The 19,140-nt window shown below is 42.8% G+C and overlaps 1 protein-coding gene across 3 annotated transcripts in view; it reads left to right on the top strand.

Annotated features, from left to right (window-relative positions):
- Positions 1-19,140, top strand: part of rin (ras GTPase-activating protein-binding protein 2) — a 95,767-nt gene that overhangs the window by 10,976 nt on the left and 65,651 nt on the right. For all 3 annotated transcript variants that reach the window (XM_080280333.1, XM_080279902.1, XM_080280880.1), the window contains 2 exons: positions 2,357-2,479; positions 15,952-16,161. In XM_080280333.1, the coding sequence (XP_080136459.1) occupies positions 2,357-2,479; positions 15,952-16,161 (333 nt within the window). The remainder of the gene's footprint in view (positions 1-2,356; positions 2,480-15,951; positions 16,162-19,140) is intronic.

Here is a 19,140-nt window from a genome sequence, read left to right as displayed (position 1 = left end):
AATTTCATAATTTTACTCTTAATACTGAATTCTGGGTGTGTTGTCTCAGTATGGTTTACAGCTCTTTAATCCCCCAAATTACGGTACACTTTGCAGATGACATATTTGGGACAACTCGTGGGGTGTCATAACTTACCTTTACAACTTTTAGTGTACCAAGATGGCTGAACAACAACAACCCCCCCAGTGGGCCATGTGAAAAATTTTCGCCCTCAAAAAAGTGTTAGAGTTATTATGAGGACTCAGAACTTATCAAGAGGTACAGATTGGACTGTGCAGGGATACTTTATGTGACAGATTTGATAAAAGGAGCCCCAAGGGAAGTGGGAGAGAGAGAGAGAAGTGAGGAAGTAAAGAATTGTGGTATTGATGTGGATGTGGAGCATATTGAGTTACATGGAGAGATAGACACACTATTGAGGAAGAGAAGGAGCATTGTGTTGATGTGGACGGGATGGAAAGCTTAGGAGAAATACACTGACATGGTTTGGAGATGTGGAAAAAATGGAGAGAGAAACTGACTAGGAAAATGTATGTGAGTAAGGCGGAGGGGGAGTGGAGACCAAGGATGGAACTAAGTGGGTGAGTGGGAGACGACGACCAAGAATGAGACTAAGTGGGAGAGCAGGAGGAGGAGACCAAGGAGGAGACTAAATGGGAGAACGGAAGGAGGAAACCAAGGATGTGTTGGAGGAGGAGGGAGGAAGGAAACCAAGGATGAGATGGTGGGGGAGAGGTGATGGAGACCAAGGATGAGGTCAAAGGGGAGAGGAGAAGGAGGAGACCGACGATGGGATGGAGGGGGAGAGATATGTGAAAGGCGGTTGTGAGTTGGAGGGATGGCAGGTTTTTGGATTTGATTAAGTCCCTCCTGTACATTTTCTTTGTTATATTATACCTAGTGTTATAACAGATAATGTATGTGGGATAACTATGATAATGGAATTTATATTTTAAAAAATTTAAATTTTTATACATTCTAGCGTCATCCCGTCTGTAAAATAATTTCGTTAACCAGAAAGTAATCAGTCTCAGATATTTCAGCCTATAATGTGTTAAAAGCTATGTTTATATTCTGTAAGTGTTGTCATGTGAGATGTTTCATACTGAGAGAAATCTGTCTTAGCCTTACACATATCTTAGTTGGGAATGTGACTAATATCTTTTGTGAAATATTCTTAGGCGTTTTTCCCTACTACGTCTGAGAATGAGAGTTGAAGTGTAAAATTTAAGAAACATTTTGAGAATCTTTGTCTAAAGATATGCATAACATGGGTAAAAATATATATATATATATATATATATATATATATATATATACTGTATATATATATATTAAATTGGCACCTGATGGGTGAGTTGAGCATGTAATGTTAACAGTAGTGATGATGAAATTGTCTGAGTGAGTGAGAGCAGATTCCTGTGCCAGCCCTCATATTGCTGCTTTTCAGTTTAATTATACAGTATATATATATATATATATATATATATATATATATATATATATATATATTTATGTGTGTGTGTGTGTGTGTATGTATGTATATATAACTCGCATTGTTTTGTTTTTGAAGGTTCCCGCATGCTTGCATGTGTTGGCCTTGGTTACCTAATGACGGCTGTCCATGCTGCTCGATCTCTGGCAGCGTCCCTATTTAGTCCCTTATCCCTGAGGTCACACTCAATTACCTCATCCCAGATGTTTCAGCCTACCTCTAGCTACCCTACCCCTAACAGTAACACTTCTTACTTTCTGCACCCGGTTATCATCTGAAATGGGAATGTTTAGGTGGATGTGCAATGCGTTCATGTGTGTGAGGCCTGGGGAGGCTAAGTTTATGATGGAAGAGGTGATAGGTAGGCTGGGACTGGAGTGTATTGTTGTTGTGATGAGGAGGGGTTGATTGAGATGGGTTGGGGATATGGAGAGGATGAAGGATGATAATTGGGTGCAGAAAGTGGGAAGTGTTTACATCAGGGATAGGGTTGTGAGAGGTAGACCGAAAAAGACCTGGGATGAAGTCATTGAGTGTGACCTCAGGGATAAAGGACTGAATGGGGAGTCTGCCAGAGATCAAGCAACATGGAGAGCCACCATTAGGTGACCAAGACCAATGCATCCAATCGTGGTGGAGCATTTAAAAATGAAACAAAACGATAATTTATTGAGGATGGTAGGTAGGATTCCAAAGGCTTTAATGTTGATTGATTGGGTGGGTGGCCCATTTCATTAGGAATTTTGTTAATTAGTTCTTTGGCTGTAATAATTTATTTTTCTTTCCTTCAAAACCCTACCTCACCCCAACTTGGAGGGAGAGAGGTTGGGTTAATGATGATTTACCGAAATCGTTCACAGGTGACCGGAGAGCTGTCAAACAATGGCAACCCAATGCGACGTTTCATGCAGACCTTCGTCCTGGCCCCACAGACCCCCAAGAAGTACTACGTCCACAATGACATTTTCCGCTACCAGGATGAGGTGTGTACTTATGGAGGCTATCCCTTAGATGATCACATGCTCCAGATGTATTGCACATTATTATTCAAACTGTCTATCTGTCTATCTATAGCCAGGCATTTTAAGCCTGTAAAGGTTACATTGTATCAGTAGAGTTTCTTTTTATCACTTTCTAGTTTCAAACAGTCTTTACACATATAGTAGTTCCTTGATTTAACGGACCTCGATGCAGTTGGGAGAGGCAATGGGTTTGTTTGGGTTGACTGGTAGTGTAATAGGCCTCATGAGATATAAGTGTGGTTGTTGTTATTGATTTGGCAAATTTGACTATACATGAACCTGTTGGCAAGAGAATGTCATTGTAAATGTGTATAAGGGGAAAGATGATGCTCTGGAAAGAGGATAATGAAGGTATTGGAGAGTCCTAGAAGGTATGATGAGATAGAGTGAATATTGATGAGATGCAGGTTTGGTTTATTTCAGGCAAATGGATTGCCAATGCTGTATTCATTGTCCAACAGCTTCATAAAAAATGTATAGGAAAGAGGAAGCTGTTCTTTATTTTTGTTGATTTGGATAAGGCCTTTGGCAGAGTGTAGGCTGGTGGCAAAGTGGGGAGTGAGAAAGCTTGGGATTGGGGAGTGGCTAAACAGAGTGGTTCTGGCCTTTTATATGGGTGCTTGCACCCAGGTGAATGAATGGAGATTTGAGTTATGAGTTTTCCTTGAATGTTGGCATGCAGATCAGTCTTGAGCTACTTATTATTTGTCATGGTGTTTGGAGATCCCTCAAGTCACCCATGGTAGGTGTTGTATGCTGATAACTTGGTGTTGTTTGCAGAAAATTAAAGGGAGGTGGAGAAATAATATAGATAGTGGAGAGATGGAATGGAGCACAAGGGTTTGAGAGTAAATGGGGGGTCACGCGGCATAGAGTGTTCTCACACCAAATCATAAAATGCCAGAAAACGGGTTCAAAGTTTAATGATATTCTCGCAACTTTAACTTTTTTTCACTGATAGTATTTATTTTATTATTTTTTTTTTTTTAAGGAAGGATTTTTGAATGTAAATTGTGATTCTTTTAACCCCTAAAACGCGGCTGTGTACGCGCGATCCCCCCCCCTGTGGCGGGGTTGTAGCGGGGTCTGAGTACCTGTGGAAAAATATTTGCCAAAAATCATAGATTAACCCTAGAGCATTAAAATTTTTATGGCATATATTACTTACATTCAGCTATCTCCTGAGCCACATGTTGAGCCTTCGTTGACTACCAAAGGACTTGTGAAGACTTGCAAAGTTGGGTAACAAAGTCTTCACTCTCACACCTCCAGAAACCCGGTTTTCTTTCTACCACAGCCTCAATCTGTCACAGTACACTTTATACAACAACGTACAGGTTGTTTGGAATCCGTATTTGTAAATAAGAACTGAAAATAAGGCTAAAATGGACGGAGCGCACGGCCGACATGCAGCGCGGTGGCGATCTTCCCGTCAATATTGTCACATTTGCCTTTTCTCGGCAAAAAACACGTATACTCCTTTTTTTTCCATCATAGGACTTCGCAAACGTTTGCCTGTCACTATTACGGCCACAAAAATCAATGTCACTGCCAGTATTGTGGATTGGGACTGAGGAAGACCACCGCGGCGCGAGTTTATTCAGCCTTACGGCAGGCACTTTATTCTCGCTCCTGTCGGCCACTCGCACTTCATTTCTATCGCTCACTTTCACTGTATCTGTTTTTTTTTTTGCCTTATTCATCAGTGTCACTGTCCAGTGTTATAAAAATAATATTTTATACACAAAAAACTTTAACTTTCAGAACATAGAATAGGAAAATATGCTTTTATCTTTTTACACTGGAGTGACTGTCACTCGCAATACTTATATGATTACTATGTACAATTATTTACAACAAAAAACACTGTAACTGTCAGTGCTTTTACAAGTACATACACTAATTTACACTCATCAGGCTGTCACTGTCAGCACGTAAAAGAAAACTAAACAATATTATCACTGTCACTCTCAGTATTTCTCCCAATATTTTTACCCTTATTTTCAAAATCTACTTAGGCTGTGGTAGTCGAAAAAACACGGGTAAGCACAGAGGGGAACTGCACTCTTTGCACTGCAAGGAGGTGCGCCTAAAAGTTCTTTCCTGCCTGGTAGTGTGGCTGCACACATGACACCTCCTCAGTGCTTTCCCCCTCTTTGCAGTGGCTGGCAGTGGCTCCAGGCGGTGTCGCTGAAGGTAGGCCATACACTGTAGGTGGTCTGGAGGTGTGTGAGGGTGGCGTTTGGGACCTGTAGAAAGCACCTGGCCGTAACGCTGAAGCAGCTGGTAGACACAAGTCTTGGAGAATCGTCTGAGAGAGTAGTTGGCTGGCTTCCTGTTCTTGATTTTATACAGGATGAAGGCGTTCAACATGCACATGTCAATCAAGTGCAAGAACACCTTCCTGTACCAACGACGATTTTTCCTCAGACAGTCAATCTCTCCAATCATCATATCCGACTTGTCCACCAGCCGCATATTGACGTTATAGTCAATGACAGCATCAGGCTTCATCACAGGCTCGCCAGTCCTTCTGTCGACCTTCCCTGTTGCCAGCATTTCACCCTTGTGTACTGTGGTGAGCATGTTCACGACTCTCTTATCATGCCAGCTGATCGCAAGCATCTTGTCAGATTTCTTCAGGTGCACGTCTCCCCGCTTTGACTTTTCAGCCTCTGGGAAGGCAGGGTAATGTGCCCTGTCACTTCTGACAGTGCCACAGGAGCCGACGCCGTGTTCAGAAAGGTACTTGGCGAGTTTTGGAGCTGTATAGTAATTGTCCGTATACAGGACATGATTCTCGCCAAAGTACTTTTCCAAAAGCACTTTCACCACAGAACCAGAGAATCAAAGGGGGTCAGTCTTATCCAAATCGACATTGCTGGCGGTGTAGATGACGAAGTCAAGGATGAACCCCGTCTTGCAGTCGCACAGCACGAAAAACTTGATTCCAAAGCGGTGGCGTTTGCTTGGAATGTACTGGACGAACCGAAGACGGCCCCTGAACAATACCAAAGACTCGTCAGTCACGACTTTCTTGAACGGGCGCAAGAACCTCGTAAACTTATCTGATTCCAAAGCGGTGGCGTTTGCTTGGAATGTACTGGACGAACCGAAGACGGCCCCTGAACAATACCAAAGACTCGTCAGTCACGACTTTCTTGAACGGGCGCAAGAACCTCGTAAACTTATCTTTGATCATGTTCAGGATTCCCCTCACTTTCCATAATGGGTCAGTTTGGGAAGGCTCATCATTATTCGCGAAGTGAAGATAAGTCATCAGCTGCCTAAAACGATCGCGGCTCATGTATTTATTGAATATGGGTGTTGGGCACAGCTCGTCGGAACCCCAGTACTCTTCCAACTTATGCTTCCAGTTGTGCGGCATAAGCAACATCAAGCCAATAAATACAAAAAGCTCGCGGATCGTCAGAGGCACCCATGATGCCATCCGCGACGTGGATGGCGTCGCAGCCTCACCTTCTCCTTCGCGAACTGGCGCACATTGCCCCTCGTACCTGTTTGTCTTGGTACAGATGTGCTCCATAACCTCGTCGTCAAGGAAGGCCAACAGGTAGTCAACGCATTCACCATCGTCGTCCACAGGGAAGTCAGCCTGAAGTCCACACTCACTTTCGTCAAAGGGCAGATCTTCGGGCACAAAATCTGATCCCTCTGACCACACGAAAGCATCTAAAGTTCCCTGCCTAGGCTGGGAGGTGCTTGGGGCGGCGGGGGGTGAGGCAGGTCGTGTGGGAGTGGGTGAGGCAGGCTGGGCAATAGTAGGTAAGGGAGAGGCTATCCCAGGCCGTGGTGGTGGTGGTGGTGGTGGTGGTGGGAGGGACATTATCGCTTGGGTCAAGGTCACCCGCGGTGGCGTGACTCCTGAGTTGCCTAGTGGAAGTTAGCCTAGGGGACTTAACTTTACTGACACGAACACTAGGCCTACGATAACCTCTCATACGTAACATTGCTCGTCTACTTCCCTTTCTCGGTGGTGATGGAGACTCCGATGACTCAGGAGACAGGACAGCAGACGAGGAGGACGAGAGAAGAGGGCTGGGAGAACGTGGCGGGCTTGCGGTGGTGTGGCGTGGCATAGTGGACAATGGCGGTGCACTGGGGTCTCCGCTCCTCTTCCTTTTTTCTCCCTTTCCATATTCGAGGCCCCTTTTCACCGGGGCCTTCCCTGTTGAGGTGCTGGGCACAGTCACAGTTTCCTCCGGCACAGAAATAATCACTTCAGGGCCTGAATCAGCACTCGATTGTGTCTCGGATTCAGCCAGGCTAGACAAAACACCCACGTCACTGCCATAGTCCATAGAGGCTTTTAACAGTTCTGAGGCTATGGCCGAGTCACTTAGCCCCTTGGTAGTCACTGGTAAAGTTTTGAAGGACGTTGAGGTAACAAAACCCTTTTTCGGAGGGCTAGAAGGCACGGAACTAGAAGAGCTAGAGCCTGACATGGTGTCACCGTGGCAGATTTGCGTGGACTGACGCTATTCTGGGGCAAACCGCGTGAAAAAATGACAGTGTGACAACTGGGGAAACAAGCGTTTCCCAATAGCAAAAAGTGCTTGCGAGATGACGGCGCAGATTGACACGTATCAGCCATCCGCGCGTTGCCATATCGCACGACGAGGGAGGGCCGCGCATCGGTGCGTCCGTGGGTAAAAAAATTGAGACTTGGCAACAACCAAGGTCAGTAGTACAAAGGTCAAGTGTGCTAAAAGTAGCTCACAGGTGGCGGGACTGATAGACAATACCAGCTTGAGCCTGCTTGCCCGCGGTTATTCAAAATTAACTCAAATCGCAAATGTGACGACCCGCCGTTCTGCCCTTTGGGCCGACCGTCGCAAATGCGACGATCCGCGTTTTAGGGGTTAATATTTTGGCCATATCTGTGAAATTAATGTTAATACAGTAAAACCTCATTATAACAGACTAATTGGGGTCCAAGCCATTCTGAAAAAGCGAAATTCTGATAAAAGTGAGATCCTAACTTCCCCCTGCTAAACCAGATTTTTTCCAATTTATCAGACATTAGTCTGGATCGCACCAATGATTTTTAAACTATTTTCACTACCATTGCAGTACTGTATTGTATTATACATTCACTACAAAAATCAAATGGTAAAATGTATATAATAATACTGTACTGTACACTGATAAACATGTCTTATTTACTGTATTATGGCGAACATAGCTGAAGTGGTCAGGCATGGACTTTTTCCAACATATAAGAATTTAGCCTGGTAGCTCTTCAATTGTGATAAAAGTAAATTCCAGTCTATTGAAGTTGGTTATATTGAGGTTTTATGGTAATACATATTTATTTATTTATTATTTTTTATTATTATTATTTTTTTTTTCTAAAATTTCAACTCATGTTCTGGCAAAACTTGATTGCTTAACTCCTACGCGCCCAGCAGCGTATGGGTTCAATGCTAAAGGGGTGGATGGTTACTGCTGGGTGTCAGTAGGAACCATAAATCCAATCCCACCACACTGTGAATTGTCCGCTATTTGATCTTGTAACCAAAGGGTAGGGAGAGTCTCCCGCGAGCCCAAGCTCGAGGTAGGGAGAGACTCCCGCGAGCCCACGCAAGTGAGCTTGTCTACAGTGACTTTGGCAGGTGACCAGCGACATCATCTGAAGCCGCCACGTCCAATTCTATACCTGCCTTGGGCAGACCCTTTGCCTCATCCACCCCTGCCAAGCCTCTGCCTAAGGATACTTGATGTGCAAGTTATGTGTTTGTTTGTATTTTGTAAGTGATAATGAAGGTTCAAAGCTGATGAGTGAAGTTAAGTTTATAAATATTTTAAGTCACCCCAGCGATAATGGAAGAAAACCTAAGTCACACCTGTAGAAAATTGTACTGTTTTGGTTTGAAATTCTGTATTTTTCTTGGCCCTGAAATTATTATGCAAAATATGTGGTATAAACTGTAAATGTGTTATCAAGAACAAATAGAACAAGTGCTGTAGGTCATAAGTACAGTAATCCCGCGATTATCCGACGTAATAGAGCCAAAGGCTTGTCTGGGTAATGGCTTCTCCCATGGCCCCTTTTTGCACATAACCTAACTTTGAAAACCAGTGTACAAGGCCACTACAGTACATCGTACAACACATGCTTCTGTTGTTTAACATTATATGTTGAAGCAGATATATATATATATATATATATATATATATATATATATATATATATATATATATATATATTTATATATAGATATATTTATATATATGTATATATATATATATATATATATATATATATATATATATATATATATATATATATACATACAGTGAAAGCTTGATTATCCAGTCTCGGATTATCCAGCTTTCGGTATATCCGGGCCATGACCAAATGGTTCGGTGATACAGTAATTCATATAATTATCTGTACGATAGCTCCGGTTTAAACAGGAAGCATCCATTTGCTAGGGAGAGAGACATGGATAAACCAGAGAGAGTGCTCACCCTGCCCCCACCCACACCTCCTGCTCACAACTCGATCACAGGGGTGGTAGGGTGGAGTTTGGTGAGGCAACTGATACTCGTGACCTAGCTTAACCTTGTTTAACTATTTAATAATTTAACCTAATTTAACCTAACCTGGGCCCCAGTTGGGAAATTGGGAAACTAAATCCACTTTTGTGTACGATGAGTTTCTTCCATTATGCCCGAAGCAGTCGTAGGTACGGCTTAAAGAACGTGATGAAAGAGAAAATCTTCAGCAAGAGAAGGTAATTTACTACCCTCAAAATAGAAAAACACAGAAAACAAACTGGAGGAATATGAAGTGAATTGGTGAAGTCTTTAGGCTGTACGCTTAGACGAAAAGTAATGGGTTTCCTAGTTTTAGGGAACGAAATGAAACAAGAATGCTAATCAGAAAAAAAAAAAAAACTCATCTCATGCGTTCTCGTAAGTTAGCTTTCAGTTCTGCATTCTTCGTTAGATATCGCGCTTCCCAACACATTTCGGACCGACAGAGCATAGTTATTTCTTCCTCTTACATTTACTGTTCATTCTTTTGTTCGGTCTTAAGTGTACTGTATGTGTGAAAGAGAGTATTAACCCCTAAAATGCGGGGCGTTGCATTTGCGACGCTTGCCAAAAAGGACATAACGGCGGATCGTCGTGTTTGCGATTTGAGTTAATTTTGAATAAACGCGGGCAAGGATGTTCCAGCTTGTATTGTCTATCAGTACCACCACCCTTTAGCTACAATTAGCATACTTTACCTTCATACTACTGACCTCCGTTGTTGCCAAGTATCGCGTCCCCCCCCCCCCAGCCCAGCCAGCCTGGTTGTGATACATGGCAGCGCTCTGACTGCTGAGAACTGTAAATCTGCGCTCTCCTCTCACAAGCAGTTTATGCTAATAGGAAACGCTTGTTTCCCCAGTTGTCACACTAGCTTTTTTTCGCACGGTTTGCCCCTGTTTAGCGTCAGTTTACCGCAGGCTTTCAAAGTGACATTATGGCGAGTTCTAGCTCTTCCGAGTCAGTGCGAGCGGCCAACAGGAACGAGAATAAAGTGACGGGCGTAAGGCAGAATAAAAAGCGCGCTGCGGTGATCTTTTGGGAAGTAATATGATTGAAAATAATGTAATATACATGTTTTTAGCTGTGAAAATGGAAATGTTTGTTGAGTGACGGGAAGACCGCCACCGCGCTGCATGTCGGCCGTACGCTTCGTTGATTTTAGCCTTATTTTCAGTGCTTATTGTACAAATATGGATTCCAAACTACCTGTACGTTGTAGTATAAAGTTTATTGTGACAGAATGAGGCTGTGGTAGAGGGGAAACCGGGTTGCTGGAGGTGTGAAAGTGAAGATTTGTTTACCCAACTTTGCAAGTCTCCACAAGTCTTTGGGTAGTCCACGAAGGCTCAACACCTGTTTCTGGAGAAAGCTGAATGTAAGTACTATCTGCCATACCAAGTATAATGTTCTAGGGTTAATCTCTGATTTTTGGCTAATATTTTCCTACAGGTACTCAGACCGCGATTGAACCCCGCCACCCAGGGGGGGTCGGCTGTCCATTGGCCGCGTATTAGGGGTTAATACAAACAATAATGCATTCCATTAACCCCATCACAGCTGTCAGCCTCGAACAATGCTTTACTGTACCGGTGTCAGGAATGTTGGGTTAGGGAGAGCTATAAAAAACTGGAAACAATTATGGGAAGGGAACGAAGGTCACTCGTATGATTTCACAACCCTCCTGTACCATCTCAAACAGTCAGGCAGTCTACCACTTCGTCTCAGATGTCTTTGCCGATATGTTTAAATGCTAATGTAACATGCACCCTAATTATGAGTTTCTTCCATTATGCCGGAAACAGCCGTAGGTAAGGCTTAAGGAACTTTATGATAATGAGAGGAAGTCTTTCAGCCAAACGTATTTACTACCCACAAAATAGACAGAAAAATACAGAAAACAAACTAGAGCAATATGAATTGAATTGGTAAGGTTATTAGGCTGTATGCTTGGACGAAAATTTATGAGTTTCACAATTATAGGGAACAATATGGAACAATTACGTTTACTAATAAGAAAAAATACTTTCATCTCACGTGTTCTCGTAAGGTGGCATTCAGTTCCACATTCTTTGTTCGATGTTGCTTCCCAACACATTTTGGACCGACAGAGCATACAGTTATTTCTGCTCCTTACAGTTAAGTGTACATTTATTGCACATTCTTTAGTTTGTTCGTGTATTTGTGAAAGAGAGAGTATTGATACAGACAATAATGTATTCCATTGACCCCTTCATGGCTGCCAGCCTTGAACAATGCTTTACTGTACCGGTGTCAGGAACGTTGAGTTAGGGAGAGCCATAAAAACTGCGAACAATTATGGGAAGGGAACGAAGGTCACTCGTATGTTTACACAACCCTACTCTACCATCCCAAACAGCTAGGCGGTCCTTTCATCCCAGATGTTTTTGCTGATATGTTTAAATGCTAAAGTAACATGCACCCTAATTTTATGTTTAAATGCTAATGAAACATGCCCCCTAATTTTATTAATTCTTTCACGAATCATAGCAGATCACAAGATGGGTTTAGGGAGGAGGGGAAAATAACTGGTGTACCAGACTAGTCTTTTCACATCTGTAAGAAAAAGAAACTGACTTTATAACTTTGAAAAAATGGTTTCAAGGTCTGCCATGGGAGCACACAAATTTCTGAACTCATGAACATTGAGGATTTGAGGGGGGTTAAGTGCTTTGCTGTAAGCAGTAAAAGCACCTTACCAAATCAGTTCATCTTGATAGTCTATTATATTTTTCTGATTATTTCAGGGTTGGTAAATAAACATTTCTTGTTATATCTGTTTCCCTGCTGTTTTTAGCTGTTCTGGTGTGACGACTCTTTGTTTGATTTGTTAACGTAATGGCAGAAGACACTGTTCTAATCTAAGTGTTTAAACCTGGCCTAACCTAGCTTAACTGCACCTAATAATGTAACCTAACCTAATCTTCAGTTGGGAGGTTGGGAAACGAAGTCCACATTTGAGTATGATGAGTTTCGTCCATTGTACTGGAAACAATCGTAGGTACAGCTTTAGAACGTGACGATAATAACAGGGAGGAAATCTTTCAGTAAGAAAACGTGATTTACCGAACTGAATATAGTCTGAAAAATACTGAAACAAGCTGGAGGAATATACATCGAACTGGAAAGGTCTTTCTGGTACTTAAAGTGTACATTTACCGGTAAATGAATCAGTTTAACGGTACAGTACTTGTTTTGTTTCCGCTGGATTAATTGTGCTTTTGGACTAATCGGGCACCCCTTAACACCATATAGCCCGGATAATCGGTCTCTCTCTGTATATTGTTTTGTTTCGTTTCATTTTTAAAGGCTCCAACATGCTTGCATGTGTCGGCCTTGGTCACCTAATGGCGGCTCTCCATGCTGCATGATCCATTGCAGCCTCCCTGTTCAGTCCCTTAACCCTGAGTTCACACTTAATGGCCTCGTCCCATGTCTTTCTCGGTTTACCCCTCATAACCCCACCCCCAATATTAACACTTCTTACCTTCCTCACCCAATTATCATCCCCCATCCTCTCCACATGTCCAAACCATCTCAATCTACCTCTCCTCATCACAACACCAGTACACTCCAGTCCCATCCTACCTCTCAACTCTTCCATCGTAAACCCAGCCCCCCCAGACCTTGCACTCAGGAACGCACGACACATCCACTTAACCATTGTCATTTCTGTACATCTGAGCTGGCGAATATCCTCCTCCTTCACTGCCCAGGTCTCACTACCATACAGCATTACACTCCTAACACATGCTGCATACAAAGACCCCTTAGCACGTAGGAAGAGTCCTCTCAACGTCAGGAGAGGCAAGAGCTCCCTGAACTTCTTCCAACCACTTCTCACCCTAGCCACAGAGCTAGCTCCAGCCCCACCTCCAGCACACAACATGTCTCCCAAATAACAAAACTCTTCCACACACTCAAGAGATTCACCAGCAAATTCAATTTTTTCACGTCTCCAGAGCAGAAATTAGTGATCGTGTGTACGTGATCATTATAAATAAACACTTAAAATGATATGGGTTTTTGTTTTACTCACCGAAAATGCATGGAAGTGTAAATGAATAGTTACAGGCAGGTACATCCAAGTCCAAGAGCAAGTCCAAGCCAGGTTAATCCTTAGATAAAGCCAGAAAATTTTGAAAAAGGGCCCAGAAAGGTTCAAAAAAAATTTTCCTTGAAAAATTCAGAGTATTTGCATTTCTGGATTATTGGTGGTTGGATTGGAGGACTTTTACTGTATATTGAGCAACCATGAAGACATCACACAACCTTGTTGCACACCCACATTGATCATGGACCATTTACTTAGATGCCCATTTACCCTTACACGTGCCTCACTACCATCATAAAAACTCTGATGGCACCTAGCAGCTTACTATCTATGCCGTACCTGCACAAAACCTTCCACAGTCCTTCTGTCTACTTTGTCATATGCTTTTTCCAGATCCATAAATTTCATAAACTTTTTATTGCTTCTTACAAGCCTTCTCTACTACCTGTCTTACTGCAAGTATTTGTTCCACACATCCTTCACCACTCCTAAAGTCACCCTGTTCATCACTCTGTAGGACCTCTGATATCCCTTTTACTTTCTCTATAATAATTCTTTCATATACCTTCCCTACAACACTCAGGAAACTTATGCCACGATAATTCCTGCGCTCACTTCGCTCACCATTTTTTTTTTTTTTTACAGGGGTACAATCGCAGCCTTTTTCCACTCTGCTGGCACAGTTTCACTCATCCATGCCTTCTTACATATCTTTAACAAGCACTTCATTCCACACTCTCCACAACACTGAATGATCTCTGCATACACATCATCAGCCCCAACTGCTTTCCCATTTTTCAGCCGCTTCCTAGCGTTCTTCACCTGTGCAAGTGTCACGTTTCCTGGTACTGCATTCCTTCTCTGCACACCCCCCAAAACCAATCTTGTTTACAGTTGCTCTGCTCTCTCTGTTCCCAGTTATCAGGCTTTCATAATATTCTTTTCATCTGGTCCTTACTTCATCCCCATGGGTTATTATTCTTCAACTTATATCCTTCACACTTTCACATTATTTTCCGCTGTCGCCTCTACATTTCCGCACCTCTTTCTAGAATAACTTCCTATTTTCAGAGGAGTTTGCATTCATTTTTCTTCCTAGATCATCATTTACCTCCTTCTTTTTCCTCTTCACCAGTCTCTTTATGTGTGTCTCGCTCTCAGTATATTCAGTTCTTATTTCTAGAATAACTTCCTATTTTCAGAGGAGTTTGCATTCATTTTTCTTCCTAGATCATCATTTACCTCCTTTTTCCTCTTCACCAGTCTCTTTATGTGTGTGTCGCTCTCAGTATATTCAGTTCTTATTTCAGTTGAACCCCTGTTCTGTAACCACTTAGCAACTTCTTCCTCTTTTCTTCCACTGCTCTCCTAACCTCTTCATCCCACCACACTGTGCCTTTCTTCTTTGTTGTTACTCGTGCTACAACACACACCGCTTTAGCATTCGTAGCTAAGCAGTCCTTATATACATTCCACAGGCTATCCAGATCTATTTCTTTCCATTTCACTGATTCCAGCTCCTCCCCTACTTTGGTCCTGTATTCATCTGCCATTTCTTTGATTCCACCTTTTTGGCTTCCAGTTTTTCTCCCTGCCTGCTCCTCTCTCTCCCAGTCCACCTCACTCCTGTCAACTTGATCCTGCATACCACAGTCATATGATCTGATAGACCTCCATTTTGTCTTCTCACGGCCTTTGTATCAGCACCCATTCCCAGCATCGACCTCTCTGCGAGCTTGTAGTCAATCAGGCTCCTTTCAACACGGTCCCCATTCCCACTATACCATGTATATTTTTGTGCAACTTTGTGTTTGAAATGGGAGTTACAAATGCACAACCTCCATTCCTGAGACTTATTTTTCAGTCGCTTCATTCTCCTGGCTCTCCATTACAACCCGTTATATCATCCACAGGACCAGTGCCTACTCTTCCATTTATCTTGCCCATTACAATCACTTCTGAGCTCCTGGGCATTTCTCCCTCTGCTCCATCCACCCCATCCCAAAACCTGTCTTTCTGTCTCTCCTACTCTTGTCCTTACATGGTGCTCATGCTACAATCACTGCCACTTTCAGCTTCTCAAACTTGAGCTTGACAAGCATACATCTCGAGCTGACATATTGTAAAATTGCATTCCACTCTGCCACATCTCATTCATCAACAAAGCTACTCCTTCCTTGCATCTTCTCACCCATTCATGCCCATCTTACACATTTCACATCCTCCCACTGTCGATTTCACACCCTTTCATCTCTGTTTAACATAATGCCATCATGGCATATCTTGCACTCTTGAACACATTCACCACTTCCACCCTCTTGCTGTCCTCATTCACACCTCTCACATTTCACACAGCCATGCGAATCTTCTCATTTGGTTGGGGCCCTGGGCAGGTATAGGGCTTTCCAAGGCTTTCTGAAACATTTTCCCTGATTAAGTGATTTTAGATAAGGGAATCTGGGGGACGCTTAATGCGGCCAAAAACCTTGGGTGTATGGTTATCACCCAGCTTAGTAAATGGTTTCCTGGGTGCAGAAATGTCTTAATGATAATTCCGATTAATCGGTATGAGCCGATTCTTGACTACTGATTAATCGGTAATCGGTAGAATTACTTAATGGCCCAACCCTACTTCAATCACATGGTTTGTGATAATGTAAACATGGAAATATGCACAGCTTGTCAGTTGGTTAAGATCCTTAATACATGCAGCACTTCTTCCAAGTGTCCAGTGATAAGGAGGGAGGTGTGTATCCTTGTAATTAGTTAACATCCTTTATAAATACTTCTGCAGGTGTTCAGTGATGAAGAAGGAGGTGATGAGGGAGGCAGTGAAGTGGAGGAGGAGCTGGAGGCCCCACTGGCTCCCCAGACTTTCTCCTCCACTCAACCTCCACCGGCTGCCACTGTCAATGGATCCACTCACCCACCTGAGCCCGAACCCACTCCTCCTGCCGCCCCTCAGACACCTGTTGCTCCTCCACAGGTCGCCACACCAGTACCGGTAAATCGACCAGTTGCATTAGTAATGGTTCCACATGAGAATGGTTGTTATATATTGTGTATGTTTCCTGTTGGTTGTAGTCATGCATCAACTGTTGAGGTCCATGTGCTTGATCATGTGAACTCTGACCATACTTTGATTTTCTTTGGCTTTGAAATCCCCAGACCCTCTTCTTTTTGGAAGGTAATAAAATTTAGAAACTATGGGAATATTGACCAGAATGTTATCCACCATGAGGTTGATCAGCTTGTCAATAGCATCAACTGCTGATCATACTTCTAGTGAATTAATTGAGTTACATAACAGCATTTTAAAACCAGTCTTTGATCATTATTGACGAGGATTAGAAGACTATAATTGCATGATGATTCACCTTGCTTTGGCCAATAATTTAGATCCCTGTGTGTATAATGTAGGACAGCTGAACGGAAATGGTGATCACGAACAGGTGTAACTGTCACGGTACAGTATATATTTGTGAGAAAAGTGGTAGTCCTCAGCGAAGGCTAATAAGGAAAGTTACTATCAAGAAATTTTGTTCTTGTGGCAATGATCAGAAAAATCTAGCTGCAGGTATGAAAAATTTACTGGAATGTGGTTGCAGGACCATCATCTATACAGCTTCTGCTACTAGTTGACTTTGAATTGTGCTGCTATACAGTATCTGATATTCAGTTGGCTTTGGATTATGCTGCTTTTTTCACAACTAAGATATCCTGCAATCCTTGGTGATTAAAATTTTTATGGGAAATAGTAGGGGGCAAAACTAATCGGTTAATTTAGGTTAGAATGCAGTATGCACTGATGTGTCCAGTCAGTGAGATTGTATCCATACACAGTCTTGGGTGTCTTAAGGCAGAGGTAATAATCTATCTATAATATATGTTTAACAAAAAATAGAAGGCTCACAGAACATAACCCCCTATTTTACATGTATGTACATGTCCTGTTTTAGCATGACTGATTTTGCATGAGGTTCTGCATAGCCTGTCTCGTGTTGTTTGAAGACTCTGCTGTATTTATATGCGGTATGCATGTATTTTTTCTGTTATATGTGGGACCCCATGGCCCACGGGGCCTAGGGCACGTGCCCTATGTGCCCTGGAGTAAACGTGTCCCTGAGCACAAAAATAATAATTCATTCATCACTCAACATCTAATCCAGTGTTGTCCCATGAGAAGTGTGTGAACCCAGGACTAGGCAAGTTGGTCCTGACACTTAAGATGAGAGTGACCAGCCTCACTCATCCCTGAAATGTCAGGACCAGCTTGCCTAGGCCTGGGTTCCTACACATATCGTGGGACAACACTAGATTAGATGATGAATGATGAATGAATTATTATTAATATGCCCTCGATATTATCATAATCTTTTCCACCAGTTCAGTGCTGTAAATTGGAGAACTGGCATAATAATAATCCATCCATCATCCAAACCTATGTTGCCCCATGAGGAGCGTAGGAGCCCGGGGCTAGGCAATTTGGTCATGGCATTTAAGATGAGAGTGACCAGCCTCACTCATCCGAGTGGCATTACGTGAGCAATAACCCCAACCACCCCATGTATATAAACCTTCACTGGCTCAATCCGATTGGAGTGCTGTAATTGCTCAGTAAACCACCAGATGCCATAATTTGATCATATGGTTACCACCCTGTGTACTAAATGGTTTCCTGGTATACAGGAAACCATTCGGCTTATCGCTTAGTGTAGAGTCACCCATAGGCAGAAGAAAGTGGAAAGAATGAAGGAAAGAAAGACAAAAGAGGCAGTGTAAATTCACCCGTAGGCAGATGGACGAGGAAAGAATAAAGCAAAGAAAGACAGAAGAGGAAGGAAGGAATGGAGGGCGGAGAGGAAAGGGGATAATAATCATCATCACCATCATCATCCAATCCTACGTTGCTCCACGAGGAGAATAGGAACCCGGGGCTAGGCAAATTGGTCCTGACATTTAACCCCTAAGGTGCTATGGACGACGATCAACGTTGGCTCTGTCTGGTGCACGGAGTGCTATGAACGTTGATCGTGGAAGCTCTGTAAAAATTTGGCGGTCACACTCCCCGCCACAGGGCTGCTTGGGATGGAATGTATGGAGCCTAAACTCGAGTATAAAGTCCCATTTGGCAACTTTGGCTCAGCCACTACCCCCCACAGAGTGACCACCCCCCACCCTCCTCCTCCACCTTTCAATACCCTACTGCATCTTGATCCTTGTGTCACCTGCGCTGCTCATCCTCTCTCTCTCTCTCTCTCTCTCTCTCTCCACTTTTTATTTATTAGTTATTATGCACATTCCTTCTACCAAATATATGTTTTATGCCTTTGTCATGGTTTCTTGTGTCACGAGCTGCTCAACTCCTCCCTGTCCTTTCTCTCTCTCTCTCTTTCTGAGAGAGGAGGGAGGGAATGGAGAATGAGAGAGAGAAGAGGGACCAATGTTATGCCTTATCTCGTCATTCAAAGGGATTCCGCTTGTGCCATTCCTATATTTTTCTGTCTCCACATTATTTATTTATTTGTTTATTATGCACATTCCTTCTACCAAATACATAAGTTTTATGCCTTTATCATGGTTCTTTGTGTCACATGAGCTGCATCACTCCTTCCTGTCCTCTCTCTCTCTCTCTCTCTCTCTCTCTCTCTAAGAGAGGAGGGAGGGAATGGAGAATGAGAGAGAGGGACCGATGTTATGCTTTATCTTATCATTCGAAGGGTCGCAGCTTGTGCCATTCCTGTATTTATTCTCTCTCTCTCTCTTCGCCTTTAGTTATTTATTTATTTGTACATTCCTTCTACCAAATAAATGTGTTTTATGTCTTTATCATATTGCATTCAATACCTTCTTTAAGACATTTGAAAAAATTTTGTTTTTTTGTAAATTTTTCCGGTTATTCTCCTTTCTCTCTCATACACAAGCGGTTGTGCGGTAAGTATATATTTGACGCATGAGAATGATTTTTTCATTCTCATGCGTC

The sequence above is a fragment of the Coenobita brevimanus genome, chromosome 1 (genome assembly GCF_032717465.1).
Source record: "Coenobita brevimanus isolate Jiangsu-jjx chromosome 1, ASM3271746v2, whole genome shotgun sequence".
In the NCBI taxonomy this organism is placed as follows: Eukaryota; Metazoa; Arthropoda; class Malacostraca; order Decapoda; family Coenobitidae; genus Coenobita; species Coenobita brevimanus.
This window is presented reverse-complemented; position numbering and strand designations above follow the sequence as displayed.